Source organism: Phaenicophaeus curvirostris, chromosome 4, assembly GCF_032191515.1.
Source record: "Phaenicophaeus curvirostris isolate KB17595 chromosome 4, BPBGC_Pcur_1.0, whole genome shotgun sequence".
In the NCBI taxonomy this organism is placed as follows: Eukaryota; Metazoa; Chordata; class Aves; order Cuculiformes; family Cuculidae; genus Phaenicophaeus; species Phaenicophaeus curvirostris.
Window position 1 is genome coordinate 64226840 of NC_091395.1, and position 24015 is coordinate 64250854.

At 43.0% G+C, this 24015-nt stretch overlaps 1 protein-coding gene across 1 annotated transcript in view; it reads left to right on the forward strand.

Annotated features, from left to right (window-relative positions):
* Positions 1-2135: 2135 nt before the first annotated feature.
* Positions 2136-24015, forward strand: part of SLC2A9 (solute carrier family 2 member 9) — a 102451-nt gene continuing 80571 nt past the window's right edge. The window contains exons 1-5 of the mRNA XM_069856332.1: positions 2136-2203; positions 9024-9122; positions 18921-19081; positions 20164-20288; positions 21635-21780. Coding sequence (XP_069712433.1) covers positions 2144-2203; positions 9024-9122; positions 18921-19081; positions 20164-20288; positions 21635-21780 — 591 coding nt within the window. The 5' untranslated portion in view covers positions 2136-2143. The remainder of the gene's footprint in view (positions 2204-9023; positions 9123-18920; positions 19082-20163; positions 20289-21634; positions 21781-24015) is intronic.

The window sequence follows — 24015 nt, forward strand, 5'->3', positions numbered from 1 at the left end:
CTGCAGAAGTGTTCAGACTAAACTGTGCCTGCTGTATTTCAGGTAACCCCATTTTCACAACTTTTTAAAGCTATCTACTTGACTGTAGGAAAAGGAATATTACCGTATCCAGGACAGACATCCAATGTGATGCAAAAATGAAATCTGGACTGCGGAGGGAGTAGAAGTCACTGAAATCCTGCATGGATTTGTCAGTGTTGCTTTTGCAGTCTCACTGACTTGAGTGCAGGCAAGACGTGATTACTCCAAGCAGAAACCTGCAGTGTCTGACAAAAATCTAAAGAAATAACATTCCCCTTAGGGGAAAGAAAGTCTCAATTTTGCCCTGCTGGTCGTGGACATTCACTGAAAAGTTTTAACAGATAAGGGGAAGGACTATTGAAGTTCATATTGCTAGTGCCGGGTAAGCTGCTTGAGATATGGATCCAGAAATATTCATTAATTCTCCATTCACACAACAGACCTATCTTAGGTGTTTAAGGCTGCTTAAAGAGCAAGAGGAAGATTCAGCCATATGAAAACTGGGACAAGGGAAGGCAGACATAAGTTATCCTTGCTACTGTCTTAGCTGTAAGGTGGAGTTAGGTCTCTTTAGATGCTTAGCAGATTGTTTCTGACTGAGCCTGTGCTGTTTCTGTTTGCTGAAACAGAATATACATATACCCCATATACTCTGTCTTGTAAGCTCTTAATTCCAGTTTGATGCTTTGTTCGTGTCCTGTCAGAAACTTCATTAATTATTGACACTATCAACATATGAAATACTATAGGGCATGAGGGTGCTGCAGTGAGCAAGTCTAAGATTTTTGGTATGCTTGTTAAATGTGGCATGGGTCAAGCAAACTCTTGGAGTCTTGTCTGTGCCTCTCTTATAAAGTGAAATGCATTTGCCTTTCAAGGCAAGCTTTCAAGCTCTTTTGGAAGAGTAATTTAGCAGAAATTGACTAAGGCCCTTTGTAACAGAGAGAAAGAAATTGTTTGCAGGTTTTTGGTATTGATTACACTGGGAGGCAGAGAGGGAAGAAGGTAATTTTTCTGGCTTTAGCACTCACAGGATGCTGTCATGTATAGCTTCTCTTGCTTAAAAGATCACTCTGATTTCTTGGAACAGTCTGAAGTAATGGCCTCAGTCCTGCCAGTACTTCTGTCAGGCACAATTTCTTAAGAAACCTCTTATGTGATGGCCTCAACACAATTTCCACTCTAAGCTGCTATTTCAATAAACTGACTGTTACTCTCCATGTATCATAGCTCACTACCTTGTAGACTCTTCTCTTGTCTAGAAGATGACTCGCATTGAAGATCTACTGTTATCATAATGTCTAAGCAAGTAAAGATCTTGAAATGGGCTCTCATTTCAAGATGTTGAGATAGAACCCGGTAGTCCGTACTCCAAATCAACTGAAAAAAACTGATAGACTGCCCAAGATCATATAAAGAAACAGTGTTAGTAACAGATAACCCACCCTCTCTGAAACCCTAGAAACCAGTTTAGTTTCTTAATAAACGTCCTTTAATAATATTAAAGCAAATATGGTGATGCTCAGGCAAGAATTTTCTTGACATATCAGTAAATAAATGGACCCTTCCTTTGTAAATCCATTCAAGCAATGCCTCAGCTAATATAAGCTCTAATAATAATTGCAATCACACCACCAATTAATCCAAATGTTGTGGCTGCAACCCAACCATATGTAGTTCCATCTGACTATCTAAACTCCTTTTACTGTTGCAATGGGTCTGACGTTCCTTTTTTATCACAGACAGCATGTTCACTGAAGGGCCTGATACCACAGCTCTTTTCTTTGTGCTTTACCTGTGCTAGGAAGTACTGTGCCCGCTCCAAAGAGCATGCAGCCCTCTGAGCAGACTACTTAAGCATAGCTAATGTGTGTGTGTTGGTTGCTCTTAACAACATTCAGTCTGTTGCTACACCTTCCTGAATGACAGTCTGACTTTTGAAGGAAATACCTAGATGTATTACAGGTTTTAAAGTCCTTGCTGGGTCAGATTTGTGGTGGTTTTGTTGTGCTTTCTTTTTTTAAATAAAAGAAACAACACCCCCACCCCAACAATTGCTGCAGCTGAGGAGTACAACTTTCCCTCTTTTCTTCTAGAGCTGTTACCTAAAACAGTTAACAGAATGGAGAACAAACAGCAAAGCAATGGTGATGTGAAAGAAAATAAGCCAGTGAAGAAAAAGGTGAGTGAATTCCCTAAATCCTCTGTCACCACATTTGTTTGCTGTTTTGGGACATGAGGTGGAAAATAACTGTTTGGAACCTATATGAATACTTGCAGGCATGGGCTCAGTGTCTAAACACAGGAATGCTGCTGTTTCCTTTCTCCCTTTGGTACCTAGAGTGGTAATGGGCTTACTGTGAGGCCTCTCATTTTTGATATTTGCATGTAATGTCTGGTTTTGAGCAAGACAAAAAAAATAACGGTTTGGGCAGACCATTCTGGGATTAAGTGGCCTTAGGATAGGTTAAAGCCTTGCTTTCATGGGAGAGATTCCCTCATTGAGGGCAACGGTAAGATGTCAGAGAATAGTTTCTGTGCTTCTAAAATTCTGAAACTCCAGTAGGATACAGGGAAAAGTTTGATTTTTGTCTGAAACACCTTTATTCTTAAAGAGTCTGCAAACCTATATATTCTCCTTTCTTCCCATCTACTCTGACACATAAGAAAAGAGCAAACGTATGTTTCTTTCCATGGGAACATGGATATTAGAGCAAGGGGAAGCTGTCAAGATGTAAATCTGAGGTATGTAGATAGTAGCATGTGTTTAGTTTCTGTAACTTACTAATGACAACTGCAAAAGCTCAAAATACGTGAGGGTGTTGAGGGGTTGTGTACATATTAATCACACGCAGCCATATTTGCACTACACTATGTAAAATGAAACTAAATAAAACATGCGTGTCTGATTCATCTCACATACTGTCCATGCATTTTAGAGGCTTGATTCTAACTTAACTGTTTTACTGCTTATAGAACCATAGAATCATTAAGGTCAGAAAAGACCTCTAAGATCATGAAGTCCAATCATCAGCCCAATACCACCATGCCTGCTAAACCACGTTCCTAAGCACCATGTCTACGTGCTTTTTAACACCTCCCAGGGTTAGTGACTCCACTATTTCCCTGGGCAGCCTGTTTCAATGCTTCACTACTCTTTCAGTGAAGGAAGTTTTGCTAATATCCCATCTAAACCTCCTCTGATGAAACTCTTGTCCTGTGTCTATTTACTTGGGAGAAGAGACAAACAGCCATCTCGCTACAACCTCCTTTCAGGTAATTGTAGACAGTGATAATGTCTCCATTCAGACTCTTTCTCTGGACTAAACATCCCCTGTTCCCTCAGTTGCTCCCCATAAGACTTGCTCTCCAGCCCCTTCATTAGCTTCGCTGACCTTCTCCGGACACACTCCAGTGCCTCAATATCCTTGTTGTAGTGAGGGACCCAAAGCTGAATACAGTATCTGATGTGTACCCTCAGCAGTACCACGTATAGGGGCATGATAATTTTCCTGCTGGCCACACAATTCCTGGTACAGGTCAGGACGCTGTTGGCCTTCTTGGCCACCTGGGCACACTTCGGCTCATGTTCAGCCAGCTGTCAACCAGCACCCGCAGCTCCTTTTCTGCCAGGCTGCTTTCTATTCAGATATTTTAAATGTCGTCTGTAGCAACTATCTATACTGACATTTCTCCATGTGTGTGATCATTTTACACATTAATGAGTAGCATCTGGCTTTCTATTCAAACACTGCTCAGCTTGACACTTCCAAGTTGCTGCATCATAAGCTGCTTTCAAACCTGCAGTGCTTCGTGGCATTATTTAATATGTCTGAGAGCCCTAACTAAGCTCGTTGTGCGGTATGTAGCATGTCAGAAGTGGAAACAGTACAGATTTACACCAATATTAACTGCAGCCATCTGGGAATAGTTCCCAGAAGCACTTTATACTCATCCACTGCCAACTAGATGGTGTAGTTTAACTCTTAGCTGTTCAAAATCCCAATGTTTGCAAACAGGTACCTCCAAAAATAATGGCTGAAAGCTTTACCTTCCCAGGTAGCACATCTAATTGCCCTGTTACACAGCAGTACTTGCTGTGTCAGAGCTAAACCTCCTCAGGCTGTGGAAACATCCATGGGGTGTGCGGTTAGCATCTTAATTGGTTACAAGTCTTGTACTGTCTTTTCAGTCTTGACAAGACCACAGAATCATGGAATAGCTTGGCTTGGAAGGGATCTTAAAGATCATCTTGTTCCAACCCCCCTGCCATGGGCAGGGACATCCCACTGGATCAGGCTGCCCAAGGCTCCATCCAACCTGGCCCTGAACACCTCCAGGGATGGGGCAGCCACCGCTTCCCTGGGCAACCTGTGCCAGTGCCTCACCACTGTCATGATGAAGAAATTCTTCCTAATGTCTAGTCTAACTCTGTCCCTCTCCAGTTTATACCCAACTGGCACCCTCAAACCCTTCTCTGCAGGGCAGCTCTCAATCACACCATCCCCCCTCGTGTATTGAAATTGGGGATCGCCCCAACATGGGTGCAGGACCTTGCACTTGGCCTCGATAAACTTCATGAGATTCACTTCTCCAGCCTGTCCAGGTCCCTCTGGATGACATCCTGTCCTTCAGGTGTGACAGCTGCACCACGCGGCTCGGTATCACCTGCAAACTTGCTGGGGGTGCCCTCGATTTCACTGTCAATATCCTCGAGGAATATATCAAACAGCCCCGTTTAATGACGGGGGAAACGCTTCTTCCTCCAGCGTCTCGCTCACAGAAGAGCACCTAACCTTTCCAGACGTGGCGCGGGGCGCCCGGTGCCGCCGTTTCCCTGCACCGAGGGACGCGGGCAGCCGCCCCCGGGGGCGCCGGGCACCGACAGCCGCTTTTAAGCCGCGCGCGGAGAGGCGAACGCAGGCGCCGGGGCTGCCGCCCCCCCGGGCTGCGCGGCCGGCATGGAGCGCGCGGCGGCGGCGGCGCTGGTGGCGCGGGGACGCGGCGGAGGCGGCGGCGGCAGCGTGAGTAGCGCGAGCAGCGCGGCGCGTCCCCCCGCGGGAGCGACCCCGGGGAGCCGGCCGGGAGCCCGGGCTGCGCCGAGCCCCGCGCACCGCACACCGCACGGAGGGGGCCGGGCCGGCTCGTTTTCCAGCGCGGTGGGGACCGGGGAAAAGCGAGGCTGGTGCGGCAGCCGGAGCGACTCCCTGCTGGCTCCCCCGAGAGCTCGGCGGCGATTTCAGTTCTTTCCCCAGTTTGGCTCCTTTCCCCCCCCAGTTTGGCTCCTTTTTCCCCCGAGTTTGGCTCCTTTCCCCCCCCCCCCACCCAGTTTGGCTCCTTCCCCCCCCCCCCCCCCCAGTTTGGCTCCTTCCCCCCCCCCCTAGTTCGCCTCCTTTTTCCCCCGAGTTTGCCTGCTTTCCTCCCCACTTTGGCTCCTTCCCACCCCCCCCCACTTTGGCTCCTTCCCACCCCACCCCCCCAGTTTGCCTCCTTCCCCCCCCCCCCAGTTTGCCTCCTTTTTGCCCCGAGTTTGCCTGCTTTCCCCCCCCCACTTTGGCTCCTTCCCCCCCTCCCAAGTTTGCCTCCTTTTCCCCCCCAAGTTTGCCTCCTTCCCCCCCCCCCCCAGTTTGCATCCTTTTCCCCCCCAGTTTCGCTCCTTTCCCCCCCAGTTTCGCTCCTTTCCCCCCCAGTTTTCCTCCTTTCCCCCCCCGCCGGCGACGGGCAGAGCTAAAAATACCGCCGGGCAGCAGAGGACGGGCGGAGGGCAGCGCTGCGCGGGGAGAGCGGCGGGAGCAGCCGGAGCCGAGCGCCCCGGGGCTGCCCCGCTGTGCCCCTCGGTGCCGGGCGAGAGGGCTGGGGGCTTCCCCCGCTTCCCTCGAGCGAGCCGCGAGCGCTCCCTCCGTGCTTCCCTAGAGCTCGATCGCTTTCAGGGTGTCCCATAAGGTGCTGCGGGATTCGCGTTCCTAAGATGGGTAGAAAGTCTTGCCCGTTATCCCTTTAAAAGTGTTACAACTTCCTTACATGCACTTGCAGTTGTGTTTTGAGCTGAGAAGTTTATAACTAACCAACTGTCGTACAATATTCTAAACTGTATTTTGAAAACTGAAACTCAGCATACTTTTTTTTAAAACAAACAAACAAACAAACAATTTAAGGCTCATAGTAGTTGACCCAAATCATAGAATCACTAGGTTGGAAAAGACCCACCGGATCATCAAGTCCAACCATTCCTATCAATCACTAAACCATGTCCCTCAGCACCCGAACAAGGATGGGAGTTGGGGAAAATATCTTTGAGAGCGTGGGGTGCCCTGGGACCTGTAATAAGACCAGAACTGTGGGCTTGCCCAGGTGAACAACTCTTAGGGCTTTGCTGTGAACTGACACGCAACTTTCCTGGCTGAACGCTGAATTGCTGTGGTGACGGTCACACCTACCTGTCCTTGTGCTGACGGCAGCGACACGTGAGCGCACGGATGGCTGTGATGTCAAGGAACACCTAAGAGGAAGGTGTGGTCACCTTCTTGTTTCCTGGTCACTGTAAAATACATTGGGTGTTGGTTTTCCTTTTGTTAACGTTGCCGCTGGGTTAATATTTTTCTGAGCAACAGGTTGGTGGTTTGGTAGGGTTTTTTTTGCGTTCTTGCTTCATTGTGCTTTCATCTCTTATCTGGTGTTGCTGAAGCCTAAGCAAATATTTAAAATAGTGTGTGAGGAGACAGGTCATGGAGAAGTTTGTGTTCCAAGAACTGTAAAACTCTGAATGGAGTAACTCAGAGGTTTTCTGCAGCAAGCTGTATACTTGAAAGAGTCTTAGAATTGAAGCAGGCTCTAAACTCAGCTATTTGCAAAGCTTGAAAGTATAAAGTGGATATGGGAGTTTCTAGTTCAACAGCACTTTTTTGTGAGTTGCCCTGCGTTACTTCCCATTGAGCCTCACGTGCATCTAATTTGCTTGTCCTGAAAGTTTAAGCACTTGCTGGACTTTTTAATAAATGTTAGGCTGTATGGTCTGAATAATTTTGTTTGCAAGATATTTCTGATGGATGTAACGCTGTTGGAGCAGAAGCCCTTTAGCAATATTGCATTAAGATTACCGCATAGCACTTCTGAGCTTGCAGTTGTCATTTCTAAACCCTTTGGGAGCAGCCTGGTAGACCTCCAGGAATATTCTCATCCGAATCATTAGTTCAGAGTGGTAGCAATTCCTCCTACATGTAGAAATGCTTGTGAGTAGTAGAGGAATAATGGATACATAATATGAGGTGTTCTCACCAGAAGCCAAGTAAAGCCTTGTGTTGAAATTTCTGCTTTTTGCTACCGAGGTAGTGGTGCAAAGCTTTGTGTGTGTGTCAGGTTCCATTTAAGAAGCTGGCTAATAATAAGAAAAAGTATTTGCCTTATGTAATAAACTCGACGGGATACATTTCTTGCATGAGGCTTTCCACCCCCGTATGCTTCCTCCTGACCCAACTGAAAACAAGCTGGTTAATGAACTGTGTAATCTTTTTAAAAGTTCCCACACACGCTGAAGAAGTTAAGAATGCTTGGCTGTCCCACAGGGCGCGTTTTGAGCCCTCAGGAATGGCTTCTACGGAGTGTGGCAGACCCCACGCACACTGGGCTGTGTGCTGCGGTCACTGACCTGGCATCCGAGTATCTCATCCCTTCTTCATGGATCACAACAGAGTGGAAAGTTAACTCTGGCACATGCTAACAACAATGGTGCATTCAGTTGCCCTGGGAGGCTGGTAGAGCTTGTTCCAGTCCATTGTTGCTGCTGCTATGCCATGTGCTAGCTATACAAGCCTAGTTTATGGTCCAAATCTTCATTTTCAAAGTGAATGTACAGCTTTGTGCAGTTGACAGACTTGTATTGACTGTTAACCTGCTGTGACTGCTGTGATATAACTGAAACTGAGTTTATTAGGCCTGCTTAAGCAAGTCTTTCTCCCCTCAAAAAAACTGAGGGCTTAGTGAGTGATGAAGCTGGGCATAAAATAACAGAGCGCTGTGCCTGAAATTCTGGACTCTTAGGAAAGTGGGGTGGGTTTTTTTTTTTAAATTCAAACCACTTTAAGTAGCCATCCACTTAACTATTCAGAAGTCAGTAAAGGTGAGCTGTCTTCCATTATCTACAAAATGACATTCACAACTGACCAGCCACCAGAACACTAATGTGTCTTGGGTATCGCAATGGTCACTTCTGCTGCTCTATGTAATGGAGCAGAACTGGGTGGCAAAAAGTAATACTGGTGAGTGGAAAGGACCCTAAAATGCAAATTCTCTCAAATCAGCTGGCAAACTTCAGTATATAAGCAGTCCAACCTTTTATTCAACAGCTGATGTGGGAGAAGAAACTGTTAGCAGAGATGGACTAAAAACATCATGAGGGGGATGTAGGAGAAGAGCTGAGAAAGGGGAGTTAGAGGTGTGTCACTGGGGAGAAATGGCAAATGGCATCTCCAATGGAGTGTGTGTGGCAGCATATTACTGTGAGACTCACATTGGTGTTACAGAACCTAGTTTGTAGACAGAATTTTAGTTTAGGGGGTCACAGTTCCAGTAATCCTTATACTCCTAGGACTGGGGGACACACGGTCTCCCATGCTTTTGGGTAAGTCAGGTTCACCTACAGACCCATTGTATCAAATAGATGCTACTCCTTGATTTGTTGTTAATGGCATGTTGCCAACAGTTTCCTTTGATTATATGTTTCTCTATTGTTTCACTTCTTGGTGTGGATGCTGATGAGGTGCTTGCAGCAAAAATCTGTGGAGTTGGAAGAAGTTCAGATGTTCACTTATGTCTTGGTTAACTGAGATGCTGTCACTTCAAATTTACTGTTCCTTGGATTGCAGAAAGTTGAAGTGTTTCAGACCACTATTCTGCAGCAAGGAGATCTGCCTGCAGAAGTTATGCCAGATAGTGTAAGGAGTATTTAAGACATGAGGTACGTTAATTTAAAGTATGCTGATGATGGTTACATCTTTGTTTTTCAGAACTGGTCTGGAAGTCTAATCATAGCCTCTTTAACTGGTGCTTTTGGATCATCTTTTCTTTATGGGTACAATCTCTCGGTGGTGAATGCCCCTGCAGTGGTAAGTGACTGACAAAACTAGTATTTAATATCAGTAGAGGGCAGCTTTGTCCAGATACTGTGCTTCTCAATATAGTGCCTTTATAATCCTCCTGACATGGTAGAAGAGGTTAAATCTTGTAAAGGAATTTATCTTTGCCTAAAAGTTTCTTTCTGCTGTCCATTAGGTTTTCTCAAATTCAGTAGCTGCCAGGAAACTAAATGCTACTGTTGAGGTGAACAGGTGCATGTGGTTCATGTGGTTTGTTTTTCATTGTCTCCAAGCCCAGAATAATACTAAATCTCCTTGCAGTTTTGTGTGATAAAGTATTTTTAATAGTTTATCTTTCTAACTAATGACTATTTGGTAGTTCTGTGCACATGTTCAGCAACTTCTAATCACATCATTCAGTTCAAGAGTGTTGCAGAGTATTTCGTTCCCACCGTACCAATATTATAAGTAATGCCTCTTGCTTCCTGTCAGATAATGGGCTGCTTCTGTGATTTGCGATGGTGCCTTGTTTGGTTCTGAATTCGAAAATGCTGTATTGATCATTTGTTGTCTACAACATATGGAATAGAGCACTGTGGAGTCAGTGTACAGTATTTCATTAAAATATCAGTTATCACAAATGGAAGTCTGAACATTTTGTTTTTACACTGGCTGTCTAGAGATCCACTTTATTCAGTCAAGCACAACAACAGCAGTCACTCCCCTGGACAGGGAGAGAAAATGTAGCAAAAGTCTCGTGGGTTCACCAATTGCCATCACAGGCAAAACAGACTCAGCTTGGGGAAATTAGTATTCTTTATTACCGATCAAATCAGAGTAGGGTAATGGGAAATAAAACTAAGTCTTAAAACACCTTCCTTCCACCTCTCCCTTCTTCCCAGACTTAACTTCGCTCCCAAATTCTCTGCATCCTCCCCGAACAGAACAGGGAGATGGGGAATGTGCATTGCAGTCGGTTCATCACATGTTTCTGCCTGCCACTCCTTCCTCCACAGGGGTAGACTCCTCACTCTCTTCCTCTGCTCAAGCATGGGGTCCCTCCCACAAGAGACAGTTCTCCATGAACTTCTCTAACATGAGTCCTTCTCATGGAGTGCACTTCTTCGCAAATGTCTGCAACCTGAGTCCTTCCCACAGGCTACAGTTCTCCATGAGCTGCTCCCAGAATGAGTACCTTCCATGGGGTGCATGGGGTGCATGGGGAACAGACTCCCCCAGCACTGGTCCCCCACAGAGTCAGAAGTCCTGACAGCAAGCCTGCTCCAGCTTGGGTTTCTCTTTCCATGGGTCCATAGGTCCTGCTTCAGCATGGGCTTCCCGCAGAGCACAGCCTCCATGGGCTCAAAGGGGACAGCCTACCTCACTATTGTCTTCACCACAGGCTGCATGGGTATCTCTGCTCTGGTGCCTGGAGCACCTCCTCCCCCTCCTTATTCACAGATCCCGTCTGCAGAATTGTTTCACATATTCTCACTCCTCTCTTTGGCTGCATTTTTCTATTGTGCAGGTTTTGTTTTCCCTCTTTTTAAATATGTTGTTGCAAAGGTGCTACCACCATCGCTGATGGGGCTGGCCTTGGCCAGTAGTGAGTCTGTCTTAGAGCCAGCTGGTCCTGGCTCTGTTGGACACGGGGAGAGCTTCTTCTCAAAGAAGCCACCCCTGTAGCCCCCTGCTACCAAAGCCTGGCCATGCTAACCCAATACAGCTATGTAGTGGACTTGCGAGCAACACTATTTTGAAAAAGTAGCTAGTAAATTTCATGAAGTAACTGTGGAAATTTCATTTCAAAATAGTTCCCTTCCAAAGTTAAGCTCTTTCTTCTATGGAAATCGGTTACTAAAATGTGTGGCTAGGTTTCCATGTAAACAGGTTCGTCACTTTAAAGAAGGATGCAATATTTATGTAAATATTTATGTAAAGAAGATTTTTTAGAAAAAACAACTTATATTTCATATTTGTATTTTATTTGGTAAACTGATGACCAAAAGGACTAGGAAGAGACTCACCATGAAGGAAATTTTAATTGCCCTCTGGGAATTTTCTTGAAGTTCCTGGTACTTTTTCTACTAGTAACACATGGTTAGACAGATCGGGTGTTTATTCTAGTATGACACGTCTAGGCATCACTTCACCTTGCAGTGATCAGAAGATAAACATGGCTTAGAAGAAATCAACATGAAGCTGAAATTCTGTGAGCAATGGTATTGATTGTCCTGATGTAGACATCCTTCCTCTGCTAACTCAGTACTGTCAACAGAGCAGTGAAAATGATCCGATTTCTCGAGTTTTAAGTGCTGTTTTAAAAATGGGCCATCCTGGTAATCAGAGCTTTCCTTATGCTTTCTGCAGGAGTAAAGGAAGGAAAGAATGATAGGGCATACTGTTTGGCAACACTCGGAAGGTTAGATTTGAACCATGCGATAGATTATAGGAGTGATCAGAGTGTGGGTGGAGAGGTTGAAGGTGCAGCTGTGCCGTGACAAATGCTAAATTCAGACTTCGTGGTTAGTATTACTTCCAGAATTGTCCATTTTTGCTTGAAATCTTTACTGTTGCTCTTTGCCAGCATAGTGTTGCAGTATTTGTTAGAGAGCTTTGTGTCTTTTATATTGATGTTAAGCCATACATTAACATGGGCTAAGGAGCTCTTATGCATCCTACTGATGAGGAATACATAGCTCTGTAGTTCAAGTGCAAAATACCAGTGCGGCCTCTGGTCCTCTCGCTAGCCCCAGGTTTAATCTGCCTGTCCCTGTCCCCAGAGCTGTGGTCACCAGGTTGAAGGGAAGAGTCTCAGTTCTGCTTGTAGCCACGGTGGGGAAGAGCAAGCCATAGCAAAGGTGTGCTTCTTGCAGCACAAGAAAAGGAACCTTTGCCCCATCTGTTTTCCCCGTACGTCACCAAATTAGCCTGCTACAAGGTGACCGTTTGGGAATACCGATGTGAGGTGACTGAGGATAACTGAAAGGGAGCAGCTTTTAGCTGTAAATAAACACCACACTTATAAGAGGTAATATTGGGATTGCAGTAATTCCTAAAATCTGTAAGCTGGGTTTCATTTATGAGCTTGTCAGGACAAATAACTTGTTCTAGTGATGTGTAGCTTACCACCTGGATTGCATGACCATCTCTCCATAGGCTGTTGGATATCTTCTGCTTTTATTTACTTCAGCATAATTTCTTTTGATATCTGAAGTCCTCCAGCCGTAGAGAAGGAGTGTGGTGCTTTGAGAGGTGTTGAAAAAATGCTTGATAATGATTGCTGACTAAATTATGGGATATTTCCAGGGTCCTGCAACTGAACACATCAGCATGATGACTGAACCGGGGGCTGAGGGTGAAGGGGAAGTTCATTTAAAACTGAAGCGTTGAAGAACTGTTTGTAAATTCTTGTGTACCTTTTCTTCTGGTCCTCAAAGTTGTGCCAGCTCATCACACTGCAGAGAATACCCCTGCAGTTGTCACTGGTGAACTCCACTACAGGTCAGCTTGAAACATAGTGTCAGTCAAATGTTATTTTGTTCCGTGGGAAGAATAAACTGCACCAGCTCTGCTCAGGGCAGAGGTTACTTCCCACTCATTCCCATTCTTTCTGTTGGAAAAAGCAGTTGCAGGAACCACCATTGCAGGTGTGCTTCCCTCTGCGCACAGTGCTTGACCACACAAGAAACCCAGAATCAGAAAGTCTCCAAGGGCTCATTCAAAGAGTTACCAGAACTTATTAAGAACATATGGGAGCATTTGGCACTAGGAAGACAAGTCCATTAATTGAATACAAGTTGAAGCTCTTTTTTTTTTTTTTTTTTTTTTTTTTTTTTTTTGAGCTGCATTTCTGCAATTCATTCCATGAAACAGTTGTGGCCAAGATTTGTAGAACAATGATGTACTTTGTGCTCTATGCGGGAAGTAAGGTCTCTGCTGCTTACTGCCGTGCAACCCATGCCCCCTTCCTGCAGGCAGCTGCAGTTCTGTATTTCCTTTAGAGCTGATACAGGGAGATTAAGATTATTGGAAAAATGTATAGCCTGCTGTGTCATCCACTTCAATGGTTATCACTGTTTGTAAGTCACCCTTGTCACTATTCATAAGGTCATTTTTCTTCTTTAAAGACCAGCTCCTCCCTTCCCTTGGTGAAAGCTATTTACACTTAAAGTGATAAGGAATATATTTACTTAAAATACATCCCTTTTATACATATATATATACGTATAAATTTACATATCTCTTATTCCCCTTATTTCCCACCATTGCACTACTACCTTAATGAACTGAGGCAACAGAATATCAGTCAGCTACTACTCTTTATAGGCTTTGGTTAGGGACTAAAATTTTTGTATACAGGTTTTTGCTATTAGCATTGTTCAGAGACATTATTAGAATCATAGAATCCTTCGATTGGAAAAGATCTTTGAGATCAAGTTCAACCATACCTGTCTAGTACTAAACTGTATCATGAGCACCTCTATTACCCATCTTTTAAATACCTCCAAAGATTGTGACTCAACCATCTCTCTGGGCAGCCTGTTACAGTGCCTGATAACCCTTTAATTGAAGAAATTTTTCCTGATGTCTAACCTGAACCTTCCCTGGTGCAACTTGAGACCATTCCCTCTTGTCCTGTCACCTCTCCCTTGGGAGAAGAGACTAACACCCACCCTGCTACAACCTCTTTTCAGGTAGTTGTAGACAGTGATAAGGTCTCCCCTTAACCTTGTTTTCTCTGAACTAAACAGCCCCAGATCCCTCATCTATTCCTCTTAAGACTTGTTCCCCAGCCCTTTCACCAGCTTTGTTGTTCCTCTGGATATGCGCTAGCACCTCAATGTCTTTATTGTAGTGAGGGGCCCAAAACTGAGCACAATACTCAGGATGCGGCCTCACCAATGCTAAGTACAGGGGCAAAATCACTTCTCTGGCTCTGTGGGCCTCGCTGTTTCTGATACAAGCCAAGATGCCTTCTTGGGCACCTAGGCACACTGCTGACTTATGTTCAGGCAGCTGTCAACCAACACCCCCTGATTCTTCTCACCAGGCAGCTTTCTAGCCACTCTTTCCCCAAGCCTGTAGTGTTGCACGGAGTTCTTGTGTCCCAAGTGCACAACCCAGCATGTTGCCTTGTTGAACCTTATAATGTTGATCATAGCCCATCGATTCAGCCTGTTCAGATTCCTCTGTAAAGCCCCCCTATTCTCAAACAGATCAATACTTCCTCCCAGCTTAGTGTCATCCACAAACTTACTGAAGTGTACACTCAGTCCCCTCAACCGGATCATTGACAAAGATATTGAACAGAACCAGACCCAATACTGAGCCATGGGGAACATCACTTGTTACCGGCCTCCAGCTGGATTTAACTCCGTTTACCACCTCTCTGGACCTGGCTACCCAGCCAGTTTTTGACTCGGCAGAGGGTGCACCTGTCCAGGCCAGTGGTAGCCAGTTTCTCCAGCGGAATACTGTGAGAAATGGTGTCGAAGGCTTTACTGAAGTCCACGTACACTACAGGCACAGCTTTTCTGTCATCTGTTAAGTGGGTTGCCTTGTCGTAGGTGACAATCAGGTTAGTTTGGCAGGACCTGCCTTTGATAAACCCATGTTGACTGGGCCTGATCACCTGGTTACCTTGTGTGTGCTGTGTGATAGCACTCAAGTTCACCTGCTCCATGACCTTCCCTGCCACCAAAGTCAGACTGACAGGCCTGTAGTTCCCTGGATCTTCCCTCCGACCCTTCTTGTAGATGGGCAGAAGTGCCAGCCTCCAGTCAAGTGCAACTTCCCCAGTCAGCCAGGACCTGCTGGTAGATAATGGAAAGGGGTTTAGTGAGCATCTCTGTTCAGCTCCCTCAATTCCCTCGGGTGGATCTTATGCAGCCCCACAGACTTGTGAATGTCTAATTAGCCTAGGAGGTCTCTAACCATTTCCTCTTGCATCACTGGAGCTTTGTTCTGCTCCCCCTCCTTGTTTTCTGGCTTGTCAGGTTGAGTACCCAGGGAACATCTCGCCTTACTATTAAAGACTGAGGCAAAGAAGGCTTTAAGTACCTCAGCGTTATCCTTGTCCTTTGTCACTGTTGTTCCCCCTTCTTCTAGTAAAGGATGAATATTCTCCTTGGCCCTCCTTTTGTTATTAAAGTATTTGTAGAAATATTTTTATTATCTTTCACACGATTGGCCAATTTAAGTTCTAATTGGGATTTAGCCCTTCTGATTTTCTCTCTGTATGGTCTCACTTCATCCTTGTAGTCCTCCTGAGATGCCTGCCTCTTCTTGCAAAGCTCATATATTTTACTCTTTTTCTTGATTTCCAACCAAAGCTTTCTGCTCAGCCAAGTTGGTTTTATTAATGCTGGCACATGGGGATGGCCTGTTCTTGCACCCAAAGGAGCCTTTTCACAGAATTCAATGGATTCAAATCCAATGGATTTTTTCACCAGATTTGTTTTGTTTCATGTGCAACTCTTCAAAACCTGTGTGTGTCATTACTTCCCATTTATTGGCAATGAGATCCAGACACAGGTGGTGTATATGGCAGCACATTTATCTGTTACTATTGAGTGTTGCAGTTTGTACTTTCTTTTTTTTTGAATATTTACTGTTATTTAATGTCTCCTTTTAAGTAATAAAGCTATGTAGAGAAAATTAGTCATTACACAAGGAGAGAATAATTTGTGTATTATTTTTAGCCATTATCATTAGTGAGAAATGCTAATGGTGTTCTAAAAATGTTTTCTCTTAGTATTCATTACTGTTAGAAATGAAGTTCAAATAAACAAGAAGATATCTGAATCTAAATATAATTGGAGTATTTGTGTTGAAGAGGTAAGATGTATTACTTGATTCAGTGGCAGAATCATTTGGAAATTTACTGGGAGATTCTTCTAAAGAAGACCAAGCGCCACATTGACTATTTTTCTTTTATCTCTGTCCGCCTTTTAATTCTGAGCACAGTAGGCCTAGTAGAAACTTGATAGAAGGAAGACAGTAAGTCCACCTTTCTTAGTTACTTTGCAGATGAAGAGGTGGTGTTTCAAATTAAATATCCTCAAATCCAGTAGTCCATCTGTCCAAGGCTAGTATACATAAAGTTTGAAATTCCTAGTTTGAACAGGGATAATGTGGCATTAGAATATTCCTGCTGAGTGCTGCCACAGGATAATTTGCTATATATGACATGCTGGTGAAAATCTGAGAAGAAAGTGGGGAAAATTGACAAGATGAAATTTTGTGAAACTATAGAGCTGTGACTGCCTGGTACTGTATCCTTGCCAGAGCATCAAACACCATGGTGGCATCAGAGCTGTGCCTGATTTCAGAACAGGAACAGCATAAAAATGAGGAAGCTTGACTAAAAAGAAAATAAATAGGCAATGTCTCTGCAGGTGATACAGAGACTATGTAAAAATGTCATACAAACTTGCAGAAGCTGTAGTAGAAAACTGAGAATTTAGGGAAGAGCTGGTGTAGCTCAGGCATCTGTATGGAGATCTCTAGAGATTCAAGAAGCACCTGACATGCTGGAAGGACCCTTATAGAATATTCTTATGGAAATCAAGCTGCCATGGGAGAAAGTGTAGGTCTCAGAATAGCTGAAAACTTAGAGGATAGGTCTCAGGTTTTCATTTTGTAAGAGAACCAGCTTGTCTGGCACATCAGTTTGTGTCAGGATCTTTGGTGTTTGATTTTGTGTTTGACGTATCTTTCATTACTGAAAAGGAATTGCTCACCTTGTTAAGCAACCCAAATTTCTTTCAAAAATCAGCTTATGTAGATTTGAAGAGGAGAAGCTATAACATACTTACAAAAGTGATTTGGGATTCTTACTTTTAGCGGTGTCAGACAACTAGCTCTTTTTGACTGATACTGTGGGCTTTTTCCCACCGATCAGTATCAAACCAACAGCCATCAGTTCTTGCCCCTCTCCTCTAATTGTCATTTATCTTGGCTGTAAATTCTTTGGAAGAAAAATGTTATCTTTCATGGCTTGGCTTAGTAGGTCCTTGATTTTCATATGGCTGTCAGATGTGACAATGTCATAAATACAGTGCAAAAGTGAATGCCTCCTCCCTTCCTCCCTCAATCCATGAATGCTAGTTGTTTTAAATCTACTCTATCTTTTTTTGTAGTGTTATGCTAAAGAATTTGTAGAATCACTCACCTTTACAATACTGAATCTTTGGAAAAAAATAGACTTGTGAAAGTCACTTAATTTTGAGCAAATCTGAGATTTGTGTTCTGGAACTGAAATACAAATAGAGATAAATCTTGTTTCATGGTGAGCACAGTGTAGAGTTTTGCCAAAAGGATTCCTGCTTCTGTAACTTTTAAATCATCTTAGGAAATTTCCTAGAAAATTTTCAGTTGCATGTGAACTCCCACCCCCGCATATCAACATGCAGCTTTTGGTGCTGTGTCCTGTAAAACAAACCAAACTCTTCTCTTGATGTCATCTGGCAGAAATTGGTCGCAACACCCTTCCTCATTACCTTTGCATTTCTGCCGATTCACCAATGTCTTCAAGACATTTTCACCTCTACCTACTACTGGAGGCCCCTCTCTTTTTCTTTCTCTCCATCTCCCTTTCTTTCTTTTTCTGTCCCTTTCTCTCTCTCCATCTCCTTTTCTTTCCCTTCCCCTCTCTTTCCCCCTCCCCACCAAGGTATTGCCACTATACGTGGCAATTAAAAAGCAGTAAAACTGTCAAAGTAAGAATGATTAATTATCACTGACTAACAGTAGTTAGCATTAAAGAATTTGTGTGTTTTTCTTTTTTTTAAAAGTCATAGCAGGTGGTAGGCAGTGCAGTTTTCCTTGGTTTGTCCAAAAAGCTGTTGGCTAGATTGTGATATGTCACCTGCCTGAATGAAGTATGTATATCATAGAATCATAGAATAACCAGGTTGGAGGAGACCCACCAGATCATCGAGTCCAACCATTCCTATCAAACACTAATCCATGCCCCTCAGCACCTCGTCCACCCATGCCTTAAACACCTTCAGGGAAGGTGACTCAACCACCTCCCTGGGCAGCCTGTTCCAGTGCCCAATGACCCTTTCTGTGAAAAAATTTTTCCTAATGTCCAGCCTAAACCTCCCCTGGCGGAGCTTGAGGCCATTCCCTCTCGTCCTGTCCCCCGTCACTTGGGAGAAGAGGCCAGCACCCTCCTCTCTACAACCTCCTTTCAGGTAGTTATAGAGAGCAATATGCCCAGTGAGCAGAGCTCAGCTGATGTGCAGTAACTTGCCAAGCATGGATGCCATGATTTTCTGGAGTTTTCCCCCTTAGAGATATTCAAAACTTCCAGGCACATTCCTGGGCACCTGGCTCTGCTTGGCCCTGCTTGAGGAGGGAGGCTGGATGAGCTGGCCTTCAGAAGTCCTTCCAACCTCAACCATTCTGAGATTCTGTATGAGCACTAAGCTCCAGTTCAGGCTGAAATGTTTAGGTATTTGTACACAGTGAGGTTAAATAAAAAGTTAGACGGTTAATGTTGTGCTGACAGCCTAAATGGTAACATCCTTGCTTTACAGGAGTTTGTCTTTTATAAGCACCTTCTGCATTCATGTTTACCTCTGGTTGTTTTTTTTTCCTCACCTCATTTATGACTGGCATGTACTTGAATGAATATGTGCTTTGACATGTCTGTATTGCAGTTGCCTCTAGGAGTGGGGCCCCATTTTTTCAAGGAGGAAGATAGAAGAGCAGGGCTGATTCCTGCAAGCAAACTACTGGTTTTTTTTTTATTCTGTTTCTGTAAGTTTTGTTCTTAAAGAGTGATTTTTACATGTATTATGACGTATCTTCTTTCAGTATATCAAGAAATTTTACAATGAAACTTGGGAAAGAAGATACGGCTTCTCGGTGGATGAAAGTACACTGACTCTCCTCTGGTCTATAACTGTTTCTATTTTTGCCATTGGTGGACTTGTGGGTGCCATTATTGTTACCCCAATTGTGAAGTTCTTTGGGCGGTAAGTACATTGGAAAACTTATTGTTTCTAAAGTAGTTTCTCACCTGATCTCTCTAGAAGGCTTTACGTTTGTTTCTTCAAAGACCTTTAATCACTCTTCTTCCATGTCCTCAGAAAATGTGATCTAACTGTCAAGGCCTACAAAAACCTACATATCGTATCTTCTGTAAAGTATTTCCTTCTGCAGAATTTATGAAATTTACAAGTCACTGTTGAATTAATGAGTCCTTCAAACTTGAGCAGAAAATTCCATAAGACGAAAACTGAAAAAACTGGAAAAAACATAGCTGTATAATGAGAATGAGAAATTGAGATGCTTTGAAATTTTTAAAATGGTTTTTCATTGTTTCCTTTGTATTTTTTTCAACAAAGTAATGATTTTCCATAAAGAACATTTCTTGCCTTTGAAAGCAATTTTTTTTTCACATTTTGTTTGGCTGCTCTAGAATAAAACACTTAAAAAATTGAGGGAGGAAGGTAAATCAATATTTTGGTTAATTTCAGAACTTTTGGGAAGAGGATGATTTTTATCACTGTTGTGAGCCTAAGTGCTTTTTTTTTCTAACTATACAAGTAGTAAGTAATTTTTCTCAGTGTATGTTTTTAATATTATGGGTTTAAGGATGAATTATAATGACATAAATATGTCACTGTTGGGAAGTTCTCAAAATAGGAAAATATATGTAGCATGAAAATGCCTTTATATCAACTTATTACTATCTGGTGTATATTTTGTGCCTTTTACATGTATACATTTACCCAGAGTACAGTTGTTTATATTCATATACAGAGTCTTGGGCGCGGTACTTGGTTTCTTAGGATATGTAGGATGGCTAATTGCTGTGTCTTTGAAGTACTGCTCTTTAGTTAATTGTGGTGTGTTTCATTTTAAAACGGTGCCATAGGTTTGGAAGTGGAACATTTGGGTATAGTGTTGTATTGTTGAACTGTACACAACATGCAAGAGGCACTTTTTGCTTTTATTAATGGATATTTAAGAATGATAGCCTAGTGTGCTGTGAATATGACTAGATTTAACTGTCATGATGCCTGTGTCTACATAAAATATCTTTTTCTTTTAGGAAATGTACATTGGTCCTCAATAATGTGTTTGCAGTGACAGCTGCATTGTTGATGTCCCTCTCCTTGTTGGCAGGGTCATTTGAAATGCTCATATTGGGTCGCGTTATAATGGGTGTTGATGCAGGTAAGCTTTTATCATGCTATACGTATCCAAAATGCTGGTGACAAACATAATCTTTCTCCTATCCCCCAGTTAGATCTTTTTTTATGTTAAAGAGGCATTTCAGGGACTAGCCACACTGATTGCATGGGGACAAACGAGCAGAGGAAGGGTAAGAGGATGTGATGGTTAGAGAAGACACTGGAATGGATGCTAGCCACTGCTGTCCTCCCTGTTTTGTTCTCTAACCCTGGCAAATGGTATCTGTCTTTGTACTATGAAAAATCTTTGGCTAGGAGGGTGTAGTCTATATATTAAAGCTGCTTGCTGCTTTGAGCTTAGAAGTTGCTGGATCCCATGGTAGTACCAGTAGGGTTAAGTGGAAGGTTTGCTACATCATCATTCGTTGCTAGCAACATGGTCTTTCCAGTTCAAAGTGAATCATGGAGGCACTGCTGCACTAGAATAGTCTTCCAGATAGTGGTGAGGTTCTCAGTTACTTCACAGATCAGTAGATGGTGAGAAGTCTTTGCCTCAGTGGAGACAAACTTGATGAATTAATGTGATTTGCCCTCTCAGCATAATTACCCCACTCTAAACAATGGAAAATGCTTTGACCTTTGCATCATTAAATCTGGTCCTGGCAAGCTTTGTGTTGTTAGTAAGCACAAACTGCAGGTTTTTTGAAAGTAGATTTGTCTGTCACTTGCAATGTGAATTTCGTGGGTAATTTTGGTGCTGACTGCTAATTTTTGTCTCACGTGACCACCAGGAAACTGAACTTCTGGAGTTTTGTAAATATTGTCAGTTGTACTAAGCAGGGTCATGCATCTGTTTTCTTCTGGCTCTGAGCAACATTCTCGCCATTATTTTATGCCTGACATTAAGAGTTCATTGCAGCTGTAAGCTTATGTTGAAAGGAGAATCTGCTAATACTTTATAATACTCTTTACAGTAAAAATATTTCATCTGATGGTGCCTGCTCTCTCTGCCTAATACATTGGGTTTATTTTCCTTACCTGCACCAGTGCTTGCTTTGGAATGAACAAAATTAAAACATAAAATCCGTTCTCCTGGTGATTCTCATCTCTGAGTAACTTTTGGTGCTTCTCATCAAATAGGCAGCCTATGCACATCACTGTACATCTGTAACAGATAATCAGTTATTAAATGATGCAAGAGTAATTATACATACAGAGAAGATAATTCATATTATCTGTGGATAGATATAATTCTGTTTTTTCAATGTTTTTATGTCAATCTTGCAAGCAGACTAGCGCTCAGACTCCTTTCAATAGACCTTTGTTTTGTACTTAGCATGATGAAAACACAATTTTACTTAATGTATGGGTATTTTCCTGTCTTCATAGGCATTTCTCTGAGTGCCCTTCCCATGTATTTGAGTGAAATATCTCCTAAGGAAATCCGTGGTTCATTGGGTCAGTTCACAGCAATTTTCATCTGTATTGGTGTTTTCACTGGTCAAGTTTTGGGGTTGCCAGAAATATTTGGGCAAGTAAGTATTTAACAAATGTTTTCTTTGAACGAATGCAAACATGCTTAAAGTTTTGTATTTCAATACTTTGACTGAGTTTCTTACAAGGGGAGAAATAGGAACATTGTATTTTTTGCTCTGAAGCACTTTGATCAGTGGTTTCTTCCATGCCTTTTAAAAGCATGTGTGTATTGACTCAGTTTGGTAGGCGTGGCAAAGAGTTTTAACAGCTTGAGCAGCCTGTGTATGTGCATATGCAGGTTTTCTTACGCAAACACCCACCCTTTCTTGATGTACATTTATTTTTGCTGGTTTCCAGTTTCTTTGAGTATCAAGTTCTTAAATGTGTTTTTTTCATTTATAATTTTTCAAAGTGAGACAGAACTGAGAAAGGCTTGCTTAGAATTTGTACAAGAACCTGAGTAGGAAGTCTCTTGCCCAGTACTTATAAATCTTTTTGTAATGCAATCCTGCTTTTAGACTTGGAGGTGAAAGAATAACATTAATTTATACCTTTATTGAAGAGTTTATCTGTGCTGATATAAGAGGTTATCTTGCTATTGTAGGCTGAAATTAACTTGGTGGCCACTGGATGTCATCATTACTCTGAATAAATGAAGTCAGGGTTTATTCAGGCTGGCACCTGGAAATACTTTTCAACTGGAATGAATCTTGAAAGTGGAGAAAGCATCAATCCTCTTGCAATGAAACCTGAACTACGAATCCCTTCTGACAGCCAGCAAAATATTAAGCATTTGAAAAGTGAGGAGAGATTGTCCTCCCACGTCCATCCAAATTCAACTCCTTTGTAAAAACACAATACCATTTTCCCTGACGCTTTTATTTTTGTCTGACCGGCTCTCATATTTTGTCCCTTTATCCTTGGGCTCACTTATCCTGTTCAGCTCTCCTGGAGGCAAATGCTTTGATTCAGCTTACCCTTTATTGAAGGACAAATTACTCCCTCTGCTGCCGAAGCAACACATTTTAGGAAAAAGCTTAAAATATTTTTCACTGGTCTTCATTTTGTGGCTTCTACAGATGTCTCTTCTCTTACTTTGAAAGTTAGTGTGTTACAAATAAGTGCATTAGATGTCAAGAGGCTGATTGTTAGAATATACTTCAGCTCTTCTGTAGCTGGATTTTTTTTTTTGAAACATACATACAATTTCAAAGGTGAGATGTCATGAAAATTCTTGTTTCCCTGAAACTTCTCTTTGAGATATTTTGAATAGGAAATATTTATTCCTTGGTTTCAACTCACTGTTTCTCTTTTTATTTCTCTTCTCCCCTTCCCTCCCTTCTACTCCCAAATTATGGGGGTTGCAATTCTGCTTCTGCAATCTGCTTTAGTATGCATTTGATTAATATTACGCTGTTAAAGGTAGCCATTGATTTATGTAAGAAGAAATATGCTTTATCTGTAGAATTAGTTCTTTTCAAGATGAGTAATACCAGTGTGTAAAAGGAGCAAGGATTTGGCTGGTGAGAATTAGCATATTTCATAAAATTATTGGTGCTGGCTTGTATTTTCTAGTTAGGCACATGGGTGTATTTTCTTTTCAATATGTTAATACTATTTAGCACAGAGAGGAAACCTCAGGCTGTTTGAAATATGATTCCCTAGTGCAGTCTTATACTTTGGAGAAGAGGAGGCTGAGGGGAGACCTCATTGCTCTCTATAACTACCTGAAAGGAGGTTGTAGAGAGGAGGGTGCTGGCCTCTTCTCCCAAGTGACAGGGGACAGGACAAGAGGGAATGGCCTCAAGCTCCGCCAGGGGAGGTTTAGGCTGGACATTAGGAAAAAAATTTTCATAGAAAGGGTCATTGGGCACTGGAAGAGGCTGCCCAGGGAGGTGGTTGAGTCACCTTCCCTGGAGGTGTTTAAGGCACGGGTGGACGAGGTGCTAAGGGGCATGGTTTAGTGTTTGATAGGAATGGTTGGACTGGATGATCCGATGGGTCTCTTCCAACCTGGTTATTCTATGATTCTCAGATGGCTTTATCAAAATTTCCTTGGTTTCAGTCAAGTCAGGATTTTTTTTCGCTTGCTTCATGTGGTTCTGATTGAAGTCAGTGGAGTTTTTGTGCCAGGAACAGCAGTCGTTGATGGAGGACATTGCTGAGGTGGGTATGTGTGCTGAGTTCACTTCTGCTGAAGCTGGGAGGCAGCAAACATGGTGTCTGTTTCCTGAGTTCTATAGTCCTTGCAACTCTTTCCCCTTTCCCATCCCCAGCAAACACCAACCAAGTTC